The 20,835-nt window shown below is 37.7% G+C and overlaps 1 protein-coding gene across 1 annotated transcript; it reads right to left on the bottom strand.

Annotated features, from left to right (window-relative positions):
- Positions 1 to 485: 485 nt before the first annotated feature.
- LOC104382103 (prostatic acid phosphatase) lies at positions 486 to 20,258 on the bottom strand. The gene is made up of 11 exons (XM_009989978.2): positions 20,145 to 20,258; positions 14,150 to 14,245; positions 12,676 to 12,762; positions 11,575 to 11,727; positions 8,838 to 8,936; positions 7,237 to 7,341; positions 6,160 to 6,292; positions 4,673 to 4,755; positions 2,324 to 2,430; positions 1,572 to 1,741; positions 486 to 604 (listed from the first exon to the last, which is right to left on the bottom strand). The coding sequence occupies exons 1-11, from the start codon at positions 20,256 to 20,258 to the stop codon at positions 486 to 488; spliced, it is 1,266 nt and encodes a 421-aa protein (XP_009988280.1).
- Positions 20,259 to 20,835: the final 577 nt, after the last annotated feature.

Raw genomic sequence — 20,835 nt, 5'->3', positions numbered from 1 at the left:
TCTTTTTCACACAGTAATTGCAGCTTCTGCTCACATTTTCCTATGCATCAACAAAATAGCCATATATAAGAAGTAAGGAAAATATTACAGACTGTGATTTTCAAGAAAGACTCATTGAGCAGGGTAAGAGAGAAGCAGAGGTCTAAATGGTAATAGGCAATATGAAAAAAAACCCCAAAAACCATAGGCAATAGCATCTCTTCACCTCACTGGTTGACTTAAGAGTGATCAATAGTGGAAAACCTAAAGATAGAAATTGAAGTAATTCCATCTTTCTACAAAAGTAAATTCTTAACAATAACGTATTCCACAATATTTCTCACTACAGATGTTTAGTCTTTTAGGAGCTAGGCCACAGATACCTCAGTTCTTCAGGTTTATTGAATATGCTTTGGAGATTAATTTGGCCAGAGCAAACTGATGGATATAGGCAACTTCAAGGATTGCTTGATGTCTAGCTGCTCTCTCATTTCTTTACCTCCCCTTTAAATGTCTTGGTAATTGTTTCTGCGCCTGCAGCGTCCATAATGATAAAGGAGGTAGAGCAGTACAAGGTCAAAAATGAACAACAAGCCAATAGCAACTTCAAATCCAATAAATATATCTGTAAAGGAAAAACAATAAAGGAAAATGGAGTTAATGAAAGACATAAATGTAGATCATTTTGGATATAGAGATAACTGTAATTACAAATATGTACAATGGAAATATAGTTACATTTTGTTCCTGTTTCTGGCAAGATCACATGGCCTACATTTACTGACATGCACAACATAAGTATAAAAACATATACTTCAATCCTGGAAATGCATAAATAGCTTCCTGTGCATGGGTAAATCTCACTCTTAGGTTTTCACAGGGCATGAAGGCCCATGTGTTTTTAACGCAAACTATGAGTTTCACCAGGGATCAGCAAAACACTGAATATATGCAAGAAGACAGCAATACCAGACCTATTGGAAAGTAGCATGTGTTACCTTGCCCTCTACTTCCCTCCTGGAAATAAGATTGAGGTAGGAAGAGGTTATCAGCTGTTGGCTATTGGTAGTCCGAGGCAACCAGCTGCTATATCTGCATGAATCAGCTGCACTCTATGTGTACAGTGGAGGTTAAGGTATCCTCAATACACAGTACACTTGCCAGAAATACAACAGATGCATAAATCTTACTGTGCACGTGCACGAATCTTACTATGCACATGCAAGCCATTTCGCTTTACATCTACAGAAGGTCTGATGTGTTCAACATACTCCGGATTTCTTGCGTAGCACCCACGCCCATATTTCTGTCAGACGTTTTCAACAAGTGGAGCTCTAGTTTTGGCCTTGGCCTTTAGGTAGCTCCTTATGTGAGTATGCTAATAAGAGCACTGCCTTCACCCTGGTGGGCAATTCTACTCTTCATGTTTTCAGAGAAATTTAATTTCTGTCAGCTTTCCCTGTCCCTAGTAAAGTGGGTCCACACATGTTAAAGGGCTATCTATGTATTGTGTGAAAGGGACAAAGTTTGGAGCCATTGATACAATTTCTGCTTCCATGTCTTATGTAGCAAGTACAGAGCTGTTACACTACCTTTCATTTTGTCTTTCTTTCCACATTCTTTTGACCAATTTTCTGTAATCACAGGAGAAACGAGTTCAGCAAACTTCTCAAGTGGACAAGAAGAGTTGCATCCTGGTAGAGTGAGTAGATAAGGATCCTTTGAAGAGTCGTTCCGGTAATGCATTTCAATGCTATAATACCTGATAAACAACATTGGAGAGATTTCTTAAAGCAGGTTCTTAACACAAGGTTTCCTACTTAGAGACAGAATGTTGGAAATAGGCTATAACATCCTGCTCTAGGACCTATTCTTCAAGAATGGTGGATTTGTGAAAGACATCTGCAAAGCTCGCTTTGCCAAAGCTGGTTACATTACTGCACAGACCACCAGTCTGCTCAAAAGATCCTTCTGTAGGCTTCTTGAGTGGCAACAGCACCAGGCTCTTATGAACTGTTTTACCTTGGGATTTATGACATGTCTTGGAAATGTTGTTGTTATCGTTTGAAGAAGCAGGAAAATTTATTTTGCCATTTACTTCCTCTTTTCATAAGGCCTCTTTTCCTCTTCTTCCTATCTTTCAAAGCACACAGATACATGCACATCCAGCAAACATAATTTTTCCTAATTTTAAAGTAACTTTGTGCCTGTGGACTGCTCGGTGAAGTATCACTTTATAATGAATTTGAATCCCCTTATAGTATTTGAGAGGAATACGATTTTGAGGAAAGGGGAACCAAATTTCAAATACTCCTTGTTCTTGCGTGGATAAAAAGATACTTGCCCACTGCTTTCCTGGTAGAGTTCAAAAAACTGGCAAGCGGCATATGGTGGCAGTTTTCCATTGAAAATATTGAGAGCAATCTGGAGGGCCCCAAGTGTGGTGTCATGCTATTTCGAAAAAAAAAAATCCATCCTTAAAAGTCAGTTAAGTCGATGACCATCTATACAGAGTAATGAAACAAGAGCAAAGAGGGAGTGGAAATCAAGATAAAACAAAACCTGTATAAATTTGACCATAAAAATATATTCACCATTGAGAAAAATATGTTAACATTACTACAGACAGCAGGAAACATTTCCAAAGAGTTACTGCAGTATGTGTCTTACACCCTTTGGCAATATTTTGGAGACAGAGATACTGGGGGAAAGCAAGATATGGTTTGAGAAAAAAATCTAATTTTCAGTGCATTTTGTTATTCCTTCCTTCAGGAGTGTTTTTGGTTTCAAAGTCAGATCAAGGCAGTATAAGGTAGTATATCCTATGACATTTCAAGTGAAGGTACAAGTACTTTTTTTTAGATAGTATACTAGACAAATAATTGCAAACAAAGACTATTCTCCTCACCTCCACATGCACTCCAGAGCTTTCTAAATTGCTGTTCCTTCTGTTCGGACTTATACAATAAAATCTCAGTTTGGCTTCCATTTTGATGGAATCAGTTACCCACTCATCTGCAGTCTCCTCCCCTCCCCATTATCCCTCCTCTTGCAGGATATCCCAGGAGGAGGAGCTGAAGGAAGGAAGTCATAGAATCATAGAATGGTTGGGGTTGGAAGGGACCTCAAAGATCATCTAGTTCCAACCCCCCTGCCATGGGCAGGGAATTCCTCCACTACACCAGGTTGCCCAAAGCCTCATCCAACCTGGCCTTGAACACTTCCAGGGATGGGGCAGCCACAACTTCTCTGGGCAACCTGTTCCAGTACCTCACCACCCTCAATGTAAAGAATTTCTTTCTTATATCTAACCTAAATCTGCCCTCTTTCAGTTTAAATCCATTGCCCCTTGTCCTATCACTACACGCCCTTGTAAAAAGTCCCTCTCCAGCTTTCCTGTAGGCCCCCTTTAGGTACTGGAAAGCTGCTATAAGATCACCCTGGAGCCTTCTCTTCTCCAGGCTGAACAGCCCCAACTCTCTCAGCCTGTCTTCATTGCAGAAGTCCAAACACCCTGATGCCTAAATTTTGCAAGTGTCTTTATATACATATTTGCTAGGCTTATTTGTGTTATAGTCTGACGGCTGCCTTTTAATGATTATTCAGGACCTGAAACTTTTTACACTGATCAGTTTCAGAAGTAAGAGTTTACTTGGCCTCAAGGCATTAAAGCAGCAGTGAAAATTCTGGATGCACTTCTTCGTCTTCCTTTTCAAAAAGAATATAGTAGGGCTAGAAAACATGTAGAAAAGGCAGCAAGAAAGATTTAAAGTATTGAGCAGTTTCTATGTGAGAAAAGATTAAATAAGGCAGGATTCTGTCTTGGAAAAAGAAATGTGGAAGAGGTGTGACAGAAAATAGTAAATTCATGAGTGCCCCAGGAAAAGTGCATGAAGAGTTACTATTCCTTGTTTCTCACAATAGAAATTCTAGGAAGGAGCTAAATCAGTATTAAATTTCAAACAAAAACAAGGAACTGCTTTTTTTTTTTTTTTTCTTTTAAGACACACATCATTGCCACAGGATGTTGCAGAGGCCAAAAGTACAAATGCATTAAAAAAGTGATTAGATAAATTGATGGAAGAAAGTCTGTCAAGAGCTATTAAACACACAGACACAGATTCTATCTCAGGAAGTCCCTAAGCCACAGATTGCTGGAAGGTTGTATCAGGGGAGGCATCACTCTGTGCTGGCATTATTCTCACATTCTTCCCTGCCGTTGGCCATTGTTAGAGACAGGATAATGAATGAGCTAAGTGGATCTTGGTCTGACCTACATGGCCCTCTTCATCCCTTAAAATAAAAAGAGAGGATCCACAGCTGTATCATCCTTTTCTAAGCAGAGGAAAGGTTTGGAGGCACAGCTGAAGTTCTGCTATGTGCCAACATCTCTGGGTTAGGAACACTTAAGGAAAGATGCAACTTACAAAAACTGTACCATTAAGTTGCTGGAAAAATGAATGATAAAATACATAGTTTTGCTTACCAAGTATAGTTTGACTGAAGCTGAGATGAGATCCAAGATCCATGTTCCCACTGTGGTGTTGTACTGACTGGTGTTCAGCTTCTTAGCTGAACTGAACTGTATTATATTATTCTTTCATTTAACTTACAGGGAGAAGCTGATTATTCTCTTGAAGGGTCGTTTACTGATAAAATCATAGCAAGATTTATGAAAGATGAAAATACTCACTGCAGAGTAGACCTCCATTTTTCTTTGTTTTGAAGAATCGGCAGCTTGTTTAATACTATTTAAAATAGTATTCACAAAAACACCTTAGAAAGATGGGAACAAGGAAGAGGAAAATGAAGATATAACATTTGCATAGAAACCAAAAAGGCAAAATATTTTGAGTATCAAATAGAAGACATCTACTCAGGCCTCTTACTCACTTTTTAGCTTACTACAAGTTCATAACTAGAGAGCAGATATTACAGAGGTGAAATATATAATTTATCATCCAGGTCAACTGAAGTGGCAGGATTTACAGGAAATTATCTAGAACCATCCTGAGAACTGGGGCTAATGACACTTCCATTGTGATGCTGAGACCTCCTCGCCATAATTTTTTGTCTGTTTGGAGTGTTGCAAGAATGACAGCTGTGCTATCCCCTTCCACTCTAGATGCTGAAGAAATGTTTTTTAACTGTTTACTTCCAACAAGTCACACAGTATCAATTCTTCATTTTTCCAAAGCTCTTTTGTACTCCTTCTCCAGACCAGAGATATTCTAAAGCCAATGGGATAAGGGCAGCAGAAATTCCCTGCAGCACAATTTACACCATTTTAGGGAAAGAGACTAAACACACACAACACTAGAAAAAAGTCTTGACTACATGATACAGCCAACTGCCATCTAGTGGGCTTTAATGCAGGTCTGAGCCTGTAATTACCATATGGCTTGATCGAGTGATGTATATGGCCAGGTGATGAGGCTGCTAATAATTCTTTACCTAGGTTTAGACTGCAGAGTAGGTGCATTACAAAGCCTAGCCCCAAACGGTCCAGCCTGCAGATATTCAGGTTCACTTGTTTGGCTTTCCTGCTCATGGACACTTGGGGATTTTTGATAAATGCCTGGGTTGTGTCCTGAGGTAGTGTCGGAATGTGTATAGCCTATGAGCGCCGATTTTGGAGCTAAGCAGTAGTCCCAGCTCTTGCAGTATAGACATAACTTGAGTCTCTCATCTTCTATTCTGATCAGACTGTTTTGAAGCAGCTTTATATCAGTCTCTCAGAGAGCTACCAATGTGTTACCAAGGTTTTGGCACAATATATAAACAGTCTGTCAAAGGGAAAACAAAGATCAGGAAACAATGAGAATAAACATTGGAGAAACAGAACTTAAACTTAATCTAACCTAGTATCAGACAAATAATGATCCTACCCATGTGGGCTTGATTTTTTCCCTTGGATTTCTGTAATCTTTCTTAAAATCCTAATCCCCTAGAAGCTATGGGATAACTAAAGAAATTAATATTTACACCTTGTTTCAATGTCTCATCCCTACAAACGCCAGAGTTCAGCACATACTTTCACGCTTAATATGGCATCCAATGTCCATAGTTACAAATCAAGGTTCTGTATCAATAATTTTACATGAGTAAGGTGAGAGGATGTTGCATGTTATCATAAGCATTGCCTCTTCCTTTCTAAGTGTCATGCGTTTTTTGATTTACCTCCTTGTAGTCGTGATTTCTCTTCTGTTTTATAAAGCCCAAATAGCGATAATAAGGACAATTCTGCCAGTTTTTCCATCTTGTCAATTACGTCTTTGGTGGCCCATACAGGGAGAGTAAAATTGTGAATACCCTAGTGATAAAAGAAAAAAAAAATTTTTTTTGTTCTACTGGTTTCCATCATCCTATTGCCCAGCCTTACGTTACTACATTTAGACTCTCTGAGGCTGTCCGGCAATTCTTTGCCCAGTGTGGTTTTACTCATCAACGTGCTCTGAAATACCCTTTGTGGGAATAGGGATCAACCTGAAGTGGGTGAATGGGAAGAGGGGAAACACCTGTGTGAAGGGAATCCCTTGTAGATATAATGTGTTCTTGCTATAGAAATATATGGCTTTGGTTTTGCTAGCGTGAAAGATTGCAGACATGTGTCTTATCCTCTTCCTTTCCTCTGGGTGTTCAGGGTATAAACTAGCTGTAACTTTCCCTGCCTTTTTCATACAGTTGTCCAGATAGCAGTTCCATCACTGGCCATTTACAGAGCATCACTCTCCAGTCATGTGAGAGTGACAGTGCCTTATAGTGTTTAATTGCTTCAGTGTGTGGAGGATATGTTCAACAACCTTCCTGTGGTGCTAATGACGGGGGCCAAATGGAATCATCCCATTCTTGTGGCCAATCTGGTTTTATTCACTGATAGCAATCACCATCTCATAATTTTCTAACTGATAGATCATAATCTTACCTCTCATTTTCAACATCTAAGTATTTTGATGTTTACCTGTTGACAGGTTAAAGAGAAGAATTTAATTTTCTTGTTAAAAATCATAAATATGTCCTAGGCAGCATGCTCAAATAATTCTATAGCAGCATATTGGGAAGGAAAATGAGGGAAAAAAGGGAATATGTTATCTTTTACCAATGTACTAAATTAAAACTTAGATTCAAATTTTAAAAACAAACAGACAAATCCAAGAGAGACAGCAACTCATTCCTGTGAAACCACATTGCCATGGTTTAACTGAAAACAAACTTAGGAGTTATATTCTTTCCCGACCTCTATTGCCTTATTATTACCTCACAGTGTAGAGTATCATATGTATTCCAGAGCTGGAAATTGTCTAGTATTTTAAGGTGATTTAGTTCAAGTCCTGTATTAACTGCCATTGTTTGTAAAAAATCCTGAGGGAAAAAAAGTGAGGAGTATATCACAAATACTCAATACGTATGGAGCATATATGCATGCAGATTCATTAGCTGGCAATACAGTAGCGTTTAGTTTTACACAAGTGAAACTCTTTTAGCAGAAGATTTTGGTTGCAGATTTCATTTTATAACCATTTCAAGGTACTGATCTCTATTTCAGACACTGCTTTTTCTCAGCCCTGCTATGGATAAGTCTGGTGCTCTCTCTGCTGCACTCTTCTCTCCTTCTTTTGATTACTCCAGGAGTCTACCTCAGTCACCTCAAGCCTTCAGATATAAGGAAGAGGAAGGCACTAAGGGAAAAGGAACATGAGAAAAAAGATGAGGAGAAAATGGAAAATTAAAGAGAGCTGAAGGAAATATTTAGGATGAGTCAAAAGAAATTGAAAAGAAAACTAGGTTTTCCCTCTGCCATTGAAGGAGAGCTGAATATCTGAGTAATAGTTCCACAACAGTTCCCATAGAGATTCTTGCTAGATGCTACCACAGAAGAATAAGGGACTCCTTAATATCCCTTATTCCCACATTACCTGTTTTATACTAGTAGCTGAGAGAGAGGATAGCTAAGAAGTCATAATTCAATTCACCTCCCGTTGCAGGTGAGTGAGGCTGACCAGAGTAGCTGAGCTAGCAGAAAGTTAGAAATAAACCAAAAAAGGAAAATGTAGGGTTTAGCCCAAGCAGGAAGCCTGAAGTGACTTTGAGAGAATGTGTACAGGTACAGTCAGGGTATGAGGACACAAGACTCCTGCTTTATTTGTGCGGTAGTGCTATTACAAAATGCCCAGTAGGCAAAAAAGAGAGCAGCAGTAATCACTATCTAGAATAATTATTATTCACAAGAACATGGTTGCTTGAGGCAGTTTTACCATCCATGTACCTACATCCCACTGCAGCACTGGAATGGGAAATTTTGAATCTCTGACTGTGAAGATTTGTGTCAGGGCCAAAACAGAAGCATGACTTGTGATGGATCCAAAATGCATCTCAGAGAAATTTACACAAGTCAGTGTTCACTTGATTGGGCTTGCTTTAGTTCTCTGTTGTAGTGTCAACTTCAGAAAGTCACAGCAGGATGGCATAAACCTTTCCAAGTTTCAGATTTATCATATTTTTTAGAATCGGTTTTGTACTACACTGTGAAACTGAAAATTACTGCATCCAGAAATTTCTTCTCCCTTCAGATCATGTAACTTTAATTATATGCAGCTCTGTATAGTCTCAGAAAATTAATGTTAAATTAAGATTTTAAAAGATTAATTTAGAAAAGTATGGGAAATGCAAAACCATATCAAACATATTTTTTGATCATATTGGCCTACATTTCTGATTTTAAGAGAGTCTTAAGGTGGGGTTTTTTGCATTTATTTATTTTTTCATTTTAGCAAAAGGAAACAATACAATTCCATAACTTCTACATCTTAGTTACTTTCCTTCTTCTTAGATTTTGTTTCCTTTTTATTTTGTCTTACCATATAGGGTTGTATTCTACTTTGAAATTCACTAGATGTTTGTGTTTCATTCTGAAGTTCATCAAAACGGGGACAGTCAGGCAGAGGAAAATTCAGCCTCTGAAACAAGAGAAGTAAAACTTAGAATAGTTGTAGGATTAATCAATGTATCTCTAGTTTTTCTATTGCTGATATTGCTGGTGTAATTTTTGTTAGATAGATTCATGGCTGTGCTACAGCTGCTCCATACTGGTTTGTTTGGGTACCTTGTTCATGAATTCAGTTAACAAAAGCAATGGACTGTGGAAACTTGACTTTTCAGTGGCTACTTGTGGCTGTGATACCTTGATTTCCCTTAGTTTAACTGATTTTGGCAAAAAGCAAGTATGCATGTCTGTCAGGGGATCGCTTTGGGAAATGGATCAGATTTCATGATCAGGAATTTTAAATTTAATTTTTGAATACCCTCGATGCAGCTTGACTCCACCTGGTACTGGAATATGAATTGCTTCTGCATCTACACATCACATCCTGCTCTCATCTCTTTGGAGATAAGTAGCATATTATAGTAAGGATTTTGGACTTAATGGACAGAACTTGAAACAAGAGTGACAAATAAATTGTGCTCCTGAAATATCCAAAAGCTATGAGCCTAATGGCTGTGTTCTTGTTTAGGGGTTTGGTTCGCTTTTAATAACTCCAGTTGGGTGCATTACGAGGTCACCTGATAGTACATATTTGATCTGAACCATGTGTAAATACATACTTTGGCAAATGTGCTTTATGCCAGTTGCAGAAGGACAGATGATATCTGATCCAGTATAAAGCACCAGTAAAAAGTTATGATGAGCAAAATAAGCCTGTGCTGGTTCAGCACTTTATGTCACATCACTAGAGCATTTTTGACGCGGCACTAATATTATATTGTAACCATACAAATCACGTTGAAGAACTGACTTAATATACAGTGGAGAAATTAACTTCAATATCTGTGGCTTATGTATGTATGAGAAGGTCTGCTCTGCCTTGGGGTGAACATTAGCAGGCTGCACTTCCAGTGCTTCTCTTTTCTCTTCGGTTTATCAACGTGAAGCTTGCAGCAGCCACCAGCCAACACTAGCACTTTCACTTGGACAGATTTCCAAGGTGCATTTTTTCAGCAGCAAACTAGAGGGTGAAGGCTCAAAGCTGCAATATGAAACTGGGGAATGTTGTTTAATTACACATTAATAAATGTTTCTCTTGCTGTGTGTCTTAATTATCTCCCTCTAGGTGTTATTAATTAAGCCACTCCCTTTGGCCTCATTAAGCAGTACTCAGTACTGTTGCCTGTCAGGTCTTGATAGATCTCAGTGGCTGAAAAATAAACTGTGATTAGTTTTTTTTACAGTACTGTACTTGGCCTCCATTTCCCATTTTGTGTTGCTTAGGACTTGAAAATACCCTCAAACATCTGCTTGGTTTCACAAGGGAACATTGTTTTTTTTTTCCAGGTGGTTTGCATATTGAACAGGAATTTTGAGTTGCTACAGATGTGTGTTTCACTGAAACATCAATACCCACTCCTGAAGCAGCTGCAGAAGTAATGAGGTACTGGAGATTCCTACAAATGAGCTTGCCTTCTCCAAACAGGTCATTGCACTGCACTGTGATTCCCTTAAGGGTTTTGAGGTATCATTTGGTCAAAGCTCTGACCACTTTGATGCTTTTTTGGTCTTCTGGTGAAGGAACTTCCCGTAGTGTCCCACATTTAAATAACAGTGGCAGTGTTCTTTTCTGTTGAGGGATAGTCGAGTTTCCAGCTGAATCACATTGTGCGTAATCCAGTTTGTGGAAACCTTTTCTCTCTGCACCTGCTTTCAAGCATGGCCTCCAAGAATGAAGGAATGCCAATGAGAGGCAGGTGCGGCCACCCTCTAATGACAGAGTCCATCATCTGATGTTGGTGACTGGACAGGCAGTTATTTAATAAGAGTTTTGTATACGTTTTCTTTAAGTCAACTTCTCTCCTCAAAGGCAGAAGAAAATTAGCCTTTCTGTCATTACACTCAATAACTTGTCCTTGTTCAACATGCTCTTCCGTACACAGTCCTTGTCACAGGAGCCAGTGAAATTAAAATCTAAACCTGAGTCAGCTAGAGAGAGCTACATATAGTAAAACTTCTACAAGACCTATTATTCAGGTAGGTCTGCTCTTATTATGAACCGCAAAGCAGGTGCTGGGGTTTCATTAAATGTTTGTATAACACTGAGCATAAAAGTGCCCTTGTCTGTAATTAAGGTGCCTAAGTGCTACCAGAATAGGAAAGTAATAATTGAGAGGTCATTACAGTGGCTGGTGAAAATTCCATTCCTTGAATAAACTATTGAACAAACTTGCCAAGGAACAAAGGTCTGTCTAGCTGATTTGTGCTTAGAAAAACACTTATTCTCTATAAAGGTTTAGGGCAACTTCACTGTGATACTGTCCAAAAGTGTCTTTGCCAGGACAAATGATAAAGCTGTACCTTGAAGAAAATGGTAGTGTGGATGACAATTCAGGTATTCTGCAGCTATAGAAGGAGGATTTTCATACAGCTATTACAGTTGACCTGTGACATGCTTGTCAGCCAAGTAGCTACAGTTGATGTTTTCTATTAGATTGAACTCAAAAAGAATAGAAAGTATTTTTTAGCTTTTCCTCCCTTTTTTTCTCTCTTTTTTTTTTTTCTTCTGGGAAAGTTCAAGGTGTTATAGGAACTGTCCATCCGGTACTCACCTGGTGCGTTGATTTTTGCAAAATATGAACTGGAATGGGTTGCCAGAGAAGCTGAGGGTTCCAAATTTGGCTGCTGGTTGGCGGAAAGAGTCCGGAAAGATATGACTGGGCACTCATAATGGTGCGATCATAATCTGTACTTTGGATGTAAAACTGAAGATAGAATGGCAAAGAGTTAAAAAAAAGATGGAAACAATAAAAATAATAAGGAAATTTTACCCAACTAATCAATCCTGGCTTCTCATTTTCAGTTTTATATTTTTGCATAAAGTCAAAACAGTGAAACCATAACTCAGCTTTCTAGGGCCCTACTTCATTTGCATAAATCGAATTGCCAAAACATCTTTCAATTTGGAATCTAACCCTCAGACTGAACTAAGAAGAATACGAAAGCATGATTTAACAGAAGGAAGCTCTCCACCTTCTGAGATTCAGAAGAACATTGATACATGTAGATGTGGCGCTTAGGGACATGGTTTAGTGTGGGAATTGGCAGTGTTAGGTTTATGGTTGGACTCAATCTTAAAGATCTTTTCCCACTGAATGATTCTATGATTCTACGATCCATCTGCTATACCTCAGGAATGATGGCACTTAAAACTGGAGACTTCTCTTGGAAGCATGGCAAAGCTATAGTCTTCTATGCCTTCCCTCCAATGCATCACTCATGTATTGACCAAAACAGTAGTGGTGTCTTCCCCACAATGGATCTGTACCGTATGACAAGCACATCCAAACAACTGTTAGACCTCTCTTTTACAGTATGTGAGCATAGCCCATCACATGGCTGGATGCATTCACCTTTCAACAGGGTAGAACAATATTGGGTCACTGTGTATAAATTCCCAGCTTATTCAGTGGTGTGGAGCTGTTCAGTCCTGGGAAACTGGATGGTGGAAGACCCAAACTGAATGTAGGAGGTGAAAGTTAGACTTTAGTCTATGTTTTTACCTTGACATAAAATCCTGACTTTCAAAAATGTTCTTCTATTACCTTAATTTTTCCATTAATGTAATGAATAAGGTGATGTGCTTTTATCTAGCACAAGTCCACAGTTCTGCTGTGCCAGAGAAATGTCCTCCAGACAGTTCTGCTATATACCTCTTGCCGGTTGTATGTGCTGTTCAGAAAGTTTGAGTATCTTTCCCTCATGTACTGTCCAAGTTCAAATAGCTGCTGCATTCCGGTCTGTGAGGCAAGCATACAGATGACTATTAGATTAAGGTGACTAGAGAATCTTAATGTAGAAGTTTATTTTCTATTTTCTTTTTTTGTCTTCAGCAATCAGTTTTTAAGTGATCATTAACCATTTGTGTAATATACTGTATACGTTGTAGGTGATCTAGAATTTTTAACAGAAATACTCATTTATATCTATGAAAAAATGACGTGTTCTGAAATGCTAAGGCTCCAACATCTGCTACAGGAAAGGCAGTACACCTGATTCTATACAAATACTGTTTCCACAGTGCTGTAGCTCTGTAGATGCTCCTGGAGTTATTCATGATCAGCCTTGTAAAGAGTATGTCAGTTGGTGACAGCTGAGAAAGGATGATTGATATCTTAGTATTTATTATTGTTCTTGCTCTGCTATTTGATCAACCTGATAAATCTGTGGCTTGCATTTCATGCCTTAAGTAACCTTCTTTCATGTGCACCTGTAGTTGTCTTAGACTGCACACTGTCTTTTCTGTTATTAATTTCCAAAGCTGTGAGCGGAACTTTTTAACTTTTAGCTGTCAGAGAAGTAGATTCTTACTAGTGTTGCTAAAAAGATAACAAAATAGCAAAAAGCTCTCAAAAAAATCTTTGCCAAAGCAGAAACTTTTTTTCTTCTTACAACATAAGCTGTGTACCTGGGAATAGTAATGCATTGTCTGAGTGTCTGATTTTTTCTTTCAAGCCTCACTTCAAACACGAAATGCTGAACTGTCTCTGATTCATGCTTCTGAGTTATGGTAAAGTATTATTAGGAAATGTACTGGCCTCTCTTTGCTCCAGAATTTCATATGTGAAATACAGTTAAAATGCTAAGGCTTTAAATTGAAATGCCTGAGCAAGAAGTAGGTTCAGTGCATCCTAGTTAAACCCTGGGCTGAGAGCAGCCTTATTAGAAGACACATTGTCCCCAGAAGCAGCCTTCTCCTGCAAGACTTCGCTTGTATTGTGAGTAGGTGGTTGCTGGTCAAATGATGAGTTGTGAACTCATCACTTGACATGGTGGACAGGTGTCAGTCCTTTACCCTGTCACAGGGCCCAGTGCTTTATGGTCATCAGAACTTCATCAACCTTAAGACTATAGGCAGTGTTTAAACTTGCCATTTATTTGAACGCAGATACACTATCAGGAACTTCTTGCTTTTAGGAAGGCAGTTATAAAGCTATGATGAACAAGATTTCAATTTAACAGTAGTTGGATAAATAATGTTGGAAAGATGTTTATGAATTGCGGTGTATTGCTAATATCATCTATCAGTACTTGGGATTTGCTAATGTTTCTGAGGCACGCACAAAAAAATCTGCCCACTTCCTGTTTTAGTAGCATATATAAGTGCTTCTAAGAAAGTCAACATACCTTGGTAAGTTGTCCAAATCCCTGGGGCCATTCACTTTCTTTGTGTAAATCAGTTGGAAAGTTTACAATGGGTGTTCGGTCACCATGTCGGAAAACCTAACAAAATTACCGGTAAAAAATTCTGGTTAATTACTGTTAACATTTCTTTCATACTTAGCTAGAAGTCAAACATACATTATACTTCCAGTGACATTTTTGAGATGAAAATATTGGAGAGTCTGCAGAAACCTAGTCAAGTATGATTGGACTGCATTCTTTACACACAAGAATAGATATAATTCTATGGGAATTGAGTGACCATAAGCCTGATGTTTCTTCCACCTAGAACATAAAATTAATCAACCAAGATGTTAATGTTGAGATTACATCCATAGCTAGGCACCTAAACAAGACATCTGACTGAATTTTGGACACTCAGCACCTCTGAATATGAAACCAGTTACTGATGTGCTTATATGAGGACTTAATTACTTTGGCATAGACACTTGAAACTTTTGGCAACTGCCTTTTTCATAGCAGTATCTTTAAAAGTAATTCCATGTAAATACAGATATTATATTTGATTTCTCTGTCATCCTAAAATATAAAGATGAAAAAGTTTAAACATTTACACTGTTAGCTTACGCAATATGTATGAAAATATTTTTTAAAGTTTGTAGGAATTTTTTTTTCTGTTAAATTCAGTGACATCAAAGAGTTCGACTGGACACTCCAGCATGGTGAATATTAGAGTAATATGTTCAATCATATGATTTTTACATCAGAAACTTTAAATGAGCCTTTTTGTATTTTTATTCTAGCATACAAAGAAAGTGTGAACCCTCGATTCACACTTTCTAGTTTGGCCCTAGTTTTCACACTTGGCTCTAGTTTGAAAAACTTGAATTACCCTCCCTAAGTATGTCATGTGCGGGCTTAGAAAAATGAAGTCGAAATGCTGGACCACAAATTCACAGGGCTCCAGGCAATCTTTCAGGATGCTGACCCAAGCTGCTGCAAAAGTTACTTTTGCTTATATCAATGTTCACATAATCAATCTCATTCCTGACTTTGCAGAATAGAATGACAATGTGGAAGCATGGTATATTTGTTCAGAAAATTATATTTACTCTGTAATACCTCACTGTTATATAGCTTGATTATAATTAATACTTTTCATTGCCTCATAAGGCCACATCATTCTTGCCCAAACATCAGAGAGGTTTGTACCTTCTAGTTAGTTTGCCACTCCCACTGGGAGGTGTTTTATGTTTATATTTTTCAAAGTAAACACAAGCAGTGTGTCTGAATGTTTTAATTACAACACACTTTTCATCAGCCTTCCGTACTAATGTGCACATACCAATGCTAGAACAGGTATACTATCCTTTAAAGGCAAATATAATTGGATTTATCCATCTGTACATTTTCTACACTAGACAGCAAGGTGTATTAGAGTAGGTATTACCATTGGAACCGTGTAGAAAACTGCTTATTATTTTTTCACTTTGATAGTTAAATGTCAAGGAAGATATGGACAACTTGAATATTTTTCGTCAAATCAAGGAGATTTTTTCACTGTCATCATCAACATGTTTATCAATATGAAACTGCAGTTTCAAGAAAAACTCTTTTTTTTTTTCTGAATTCAAGTGCAGCAAAATAGCCCATAAAATCTTTCTTAAATATTTTCTTTTTGCTTCTGTATGCAATTTTTAGTTCTGCGCATGTCTTTTCTTACTAATCTGGAATCTCAGTTGGTTCTTTGTAATAGTTTCTCAGTGCACCTCTAGTGAACAGGAGAATAGTTAAGAGCTAAATTGTCTGGTGAAGGATTGGGTTGCATGCAAGAAAAATGAGTGAGAAGGACTTTTGTGTCACTGCTTATTTCCTTGGTGTTTTGGCATGCTGATATACATAGGTGTCAGGTAGGATTCATTGGCTTTTCTGGACAAGCTGATGCCTCTGTAAAGAATGAAGGTTTAATTGCCAATTACAATGTAGCTGCATACTTCCTTGTTAAATTATCCAGCTTCACAGAAAAGCATTTTTATGAATAACTGACAGTTGCTCAAACTGACTGACGTGATTAAATGATGCTTTTTTAGGCAATATGTAGCAATGGATCAACACTTGGCCAATAAATACACCCTTTTTATTAGTGAAAAATTAATGAAAATGTGATAGATTTTAAATACTCGTTTACAATGCTTTATACTTAATGTTCAACATTACCCACAGTCTATATTTCATTGTCACAACAGTCAACCCCTAAAACCTTTCAATAAGTCAGAACAGAGTAGCATTTTACTTGAACAGAGGTGAGAGGGTATAGAGATAAAGATCAAAATATATTCAAATGTATGTGGGACCAGGAGATGTAAAGAAAAATATTTTCTCACTTTGTAACCTTAAGAAATGGAAGCAGTGAAGGATATTCTCTTCTAAAAAGCAGCACAGCCTCTTAAAGTCCATACAAATGAGGAAAAAGTTTAGTTCATTTTTTGTATTTCTACGTCTTCATTGCACAGTAACATATAAAAATGATATTAACGCTGTGGGAAGTAGCAAAAAAGAAACAAATACTTCTGAGAGCAGAACCCTGTTTTTAGGACTTGAAGGACTAAGCTGCTCAGCCAACTGATTTTTATTTATGCTCAAATCTTCTTGCTTGCTGCTTCTGAAAATGACCTCACTTTAGTTGCAGATGGAAATGAAACAATGACCTTATGAACAACCACTTAACCTAAAGGGTTAACTCATTCAGTCATAGTCAGCTATATTTTAGGAGACTTTTTCTTAGAAAAAAAATTTAAATCTTTAAGAAGAGCTTATGTATTTGAAAATTTGTCTTTTTCATTAGAACACCTGATACTGTTAGGGAAAGAAAATGTATCCCTACAAAGCTTGCCTTGCTCATCAATATGTATCAATATGTACTGGATTTTGTTAAAAAGGAGTTGATCCTTCAAATTCACTAAAAAATATGTGTGCTGCAGCATTTATGACTCCTGGTCTGCAGACTGCCTTCCTGACCTTTCACAAGACATAGAACATGGCGGGATGAGAGAAAAGGGACAAGGAGGTATCATAAAACGTGAAAGGCTCTAGAAATCAGGAAGGAAGGGAGGGCAAGTAGGATGTATACAAAAAGAGCAAAGCACACCTGTTGGTGTATTCATTTCAGCACTTTTATCTGGATTGCTTTACCTCAGTCAATTCTCCAAAGCAGTGGATATGTAGATACCAAATACCCTCTCCTTCAGCTCTAATACAGCTTGAACCTGATTCGTTGTCTGGGTTCTCGTTTTTGCTCTTTGTAACTTTGTGAGGGTGATCACTTCAGATCCAAATGGCCACATGACTCAGACTTTGGCCAGCATTTGCTTCCATTTTGTCAGGTGAATAATAATGTTGGAGAAAAACTGGTGTGGAGGAGAGGGTGAACTGAGAATACGGCGCGTGTAGTACATTTAACATCTTCATTCAGAAATGAATTACAGTGAATTATGTGTCTCTGAGTAATAGTGAGCCCCTTACAGACATTTTTATTGACAGACTCAACTCCAAACAAAAAAATTTCTTAGTTTCAAGCCAGCAATGGGAATGAAGAAACAAGAGAGAAATGGAACTAGTCATGCTGCCAGTTCAGGGAAACCATAGAGGCAGAAATACTAAGCATGTTTAGTCAAGGTTTCAAATGGCTTGGACTGATTAGATAAAGAGATAACATTCTGAGATAACATTTCCTATCCTGACTTGTAAGAAGAAGGACATGATGAAATCACAGTACCTCAGAAACCACACCTCTTTGTATATATGACAGGTGAAATGACTACCTGTGTGGAGACGGAAGTTACAGGTCAGAACTTCTTCATACAGAGACAATAAATCAGTATTTCATTTATACTGTCTACTGATGGTCCTTCATATTTCCTGTTTTCTTCTCTTCTGCCTAGTTTAAATTCAATGTGCAAGAATTATGGTGAAGGTTAATGTTTATGTGTAAGAAAGAAAATCGAAATAGTATTTTGACAAATTGGCTTGAATTAGAACTTTTCAGCCTAAAGGACTTGTGGCCAATCAGCACAAAGATGGAAATTGTAAGGAGAAAGCAAGACACCTTCTCAGACCATAGACAATTCTAGAAGTGAGAAAAAAGGAACATTTGTCTGTTTTTTTCTCCCCTGCAGATGTATTTTACGTTGTGCAATTCTGCTAAGTTAAAAAAATCATTATGTCATATTTTCGCAATGCAGTAATACTCTCAGGTGAAAACATAGCAAGTTACAGAGTACAGCTGGAAAATGGCTATTGAATTAACTCAGAAATGTGCCTTTAAAACTTACCTTGACTGTAGCCATACTCTTATTATATCCCATTATATCAGTGACGTTTTCTGAGGCCAATTCCTACCCTATTTATTTACGCTAGCAATTCTATTCACTTGAAACTTCAATCAATAAGTTCAGAAGGCAAAATTCACTTCAACACACAGAAACGATGCCTTGAGAAAAGAAATATATGTTGATATCAAGATTAAACCTCTTACAACTTTTTAGGCAGTTGGTAAGTCTAAGGAAAAGTATCAGGGATAAAAAGAAAACAGTTTCAATGAAATATATGTATTATTTTAATATTAATTGAGGTAAGTTACTCTATAAATAAATAAAGTACTATCTTTTTCTTTTTTTGAAGTTGGCTGCACAGCTGTGGTAAACAAGCTGATTTTGGATAGGAAACCTCTATTTCTGTAGTGGTGAGCATTTCCTGTAATTCTTTCTGCTAAACCGTTGCTTGTTAGAACACAATGACAGCTGCAATTCAATAAAAGTCTCCTTCCCTTCAAAGAGTTAATTTTCCAAGACTTACTGACTGCCTGATTTAATCCGTGTGTCTAGTTCTCCCTCATATCATCGAAACAACATTTAAGTATATTGCTGTACAGAGAACTTTACTGGAATTAGCATTGAATCCCTGCTGTGTGTAGTGTCTGATGGAGCAATAAGCCTCAGCAGGAATAGGAACTGGTTTTTCCTGTGCGCTCTGGCCTCTCTCCAAGTGGCACATCTACAGTGCAGCCAAGAGACAACTAGATATGAAATACTTTATCTAGAGCTAGATGACATGTTTTGGACACAGTATGTCTGTCTATTATCTGTATATGCATGTAATATTTCAAATAGAGAAAGGTGGAACAAGATCTTAAAATTCCTATGTGTAAATGTGAATTCCAATCCCCATAACTTTGTTTTGAAAACATCCCTTTAGACTAACTATTCTTTATCAGTATACCTCTTATTAAAAAAAGAAATAAGAATGAAAAGGACTATGATGCAACCTTCACAATCTAAGCTATTTCATTGAATTAATCTGTCTTTTACTCGAGCTCTCAGGGAAAGTGACATTGAAGTAGTGTCTAGTTAGTTTAAAATAAGAAATGGCCCAGCAAAAAAAAATATTATAGTCTGTTTTCAACCTAACTGCAGTTAATGCAACATGTATCTCAAATCTCTACATAAAAAGGCTTTTTTCTGTTTCTCAGTATACTGTTGTGCCAGTTCAGTTATTCTGAAATGGAAAATGCTTTTGGTTTTGTGGTAAGTTCTGTAACATGATAAGCTTCAGCTTCCAAGCACGGAGAAGGTAGGCCATAATTTCCATCTCTCAGACTATGCATCAATGTCCTGGTCACTGTCAGCTAAATTAACCAAGAACAGCTAAACTAGACCTCAGATCTCTTAACTCCTGTGCACTATGTGTCTAAGAGCTTCCACAAAGCTAAATTGTTCAGGTACCTTGAAAGAATAACTCGGGGTTAGGAGATGGAAGTTCCTATAACTAGAGTCATTTTTATCTTCTTTAAGTAAAGTCTTTCAATTCAGTAAGCAAAAGGGCAGCAGTAATTATTTCTGAGTCTAAAAAGAGGCAAAGCAACTGCACAGCTTGTTTGGTTTGACAGCCACATCAAATTCCCTGTATTCCCCACACCAAAATAGAAAACAAATCTACTTACTACAACCACAAACTTCAGTTCTCTTTCTGCAGTAGTCTGTTGAAGCAGAATGAGGATAATATGAAGAGAAAGACACAGGATCCTAGATGGGTTGAGAAGCTGTATCACTCCCATCCTGGCAGAGGATGAAAAAAGGCCGTGTAGCTCCAGCAGCTGCTCAGGTTGAACAGCCCAGGTGCCAGGCTGTACCTTCAAAAGGGGTGGAACCTCTGCCGGTGAACTTCAAATCCAAGAGGAATGTTGTGTGACTACGCAACAAATTGCATTGCCCTTTGTTTTCAAATGACTGTTTACATTCTATTAAATCATAATTCAGTTCCTTTTTCTCTGTGATATTTTTCTCTTTTGGAGTGTAAGGATGAGGTTAAAATATGAAGGAGTTGCTAAGCATTCCTAATGTTTCAACCTACCTATTCTGTTTCCACTTCCCAGGGCTTGGAATTTTTCCAGACCATAGCATGGCCACAAGAATGAACTTGAAACCAAGAGCCAGGCAATATTGTTTCTCTTTTCTCTTTGCTACTCGGTTAGTCCTTTTTTCAGCTTCACTCCCTTCCTTTTTTCTTTCCTTTTCTATATTGTCACTGTGAAATCAGAATAATTATTTCAAACAACAATTCACGTAGGTTAAAATTGCCAGTCTCTCAGATAGAATAGTTGAATAAACCTTGCAATAAATACGTTCTTTAAG

This window comes from Tauraco erythrolophus, chromosome 7 (genome assembly GCF_009769465.1).
Source record: "Tauraco erythrolophus isolate bTauEry1 chromosome 7, bTauEry1.pri, whole genome shotgun sequence".
NCBI lineage: Eukaryota > Metazoa > Chordata > Aves > Musophagiformes > Musophagidae > Tauraco > Tauraco erythrolophus.
The sequence above is the reverse complement of the archived record's forward strand: the minus strand, read 5'-3'. Positions and strand labels throughout refer to the sequence as shown.

Bases quoted from the DNA above. Each gene is read 5' to 3' on its own strand.
- LOC104382103 (XM_009989978.2), bottom strand. From the start codon at position 20,258: ATGGGAGTGATACAGCTTCTCAACCCATCTAGGATCCTGTGTCTTTCT. The intron at 6,293-7,236 runs GTAATAATAAGG...TTTTATCACTAG, and splicing joins ATGATACTCTACACTGTGAG to GGTATTCACAATTTTACTCT. The intron at 1,742-2,323 runs GCAAGTATCTTT...GTTGTTTATCAG, and splicing joins CTCTACCAGGAAAGCAGTGG to GTATTATAGCATTGAAATGC.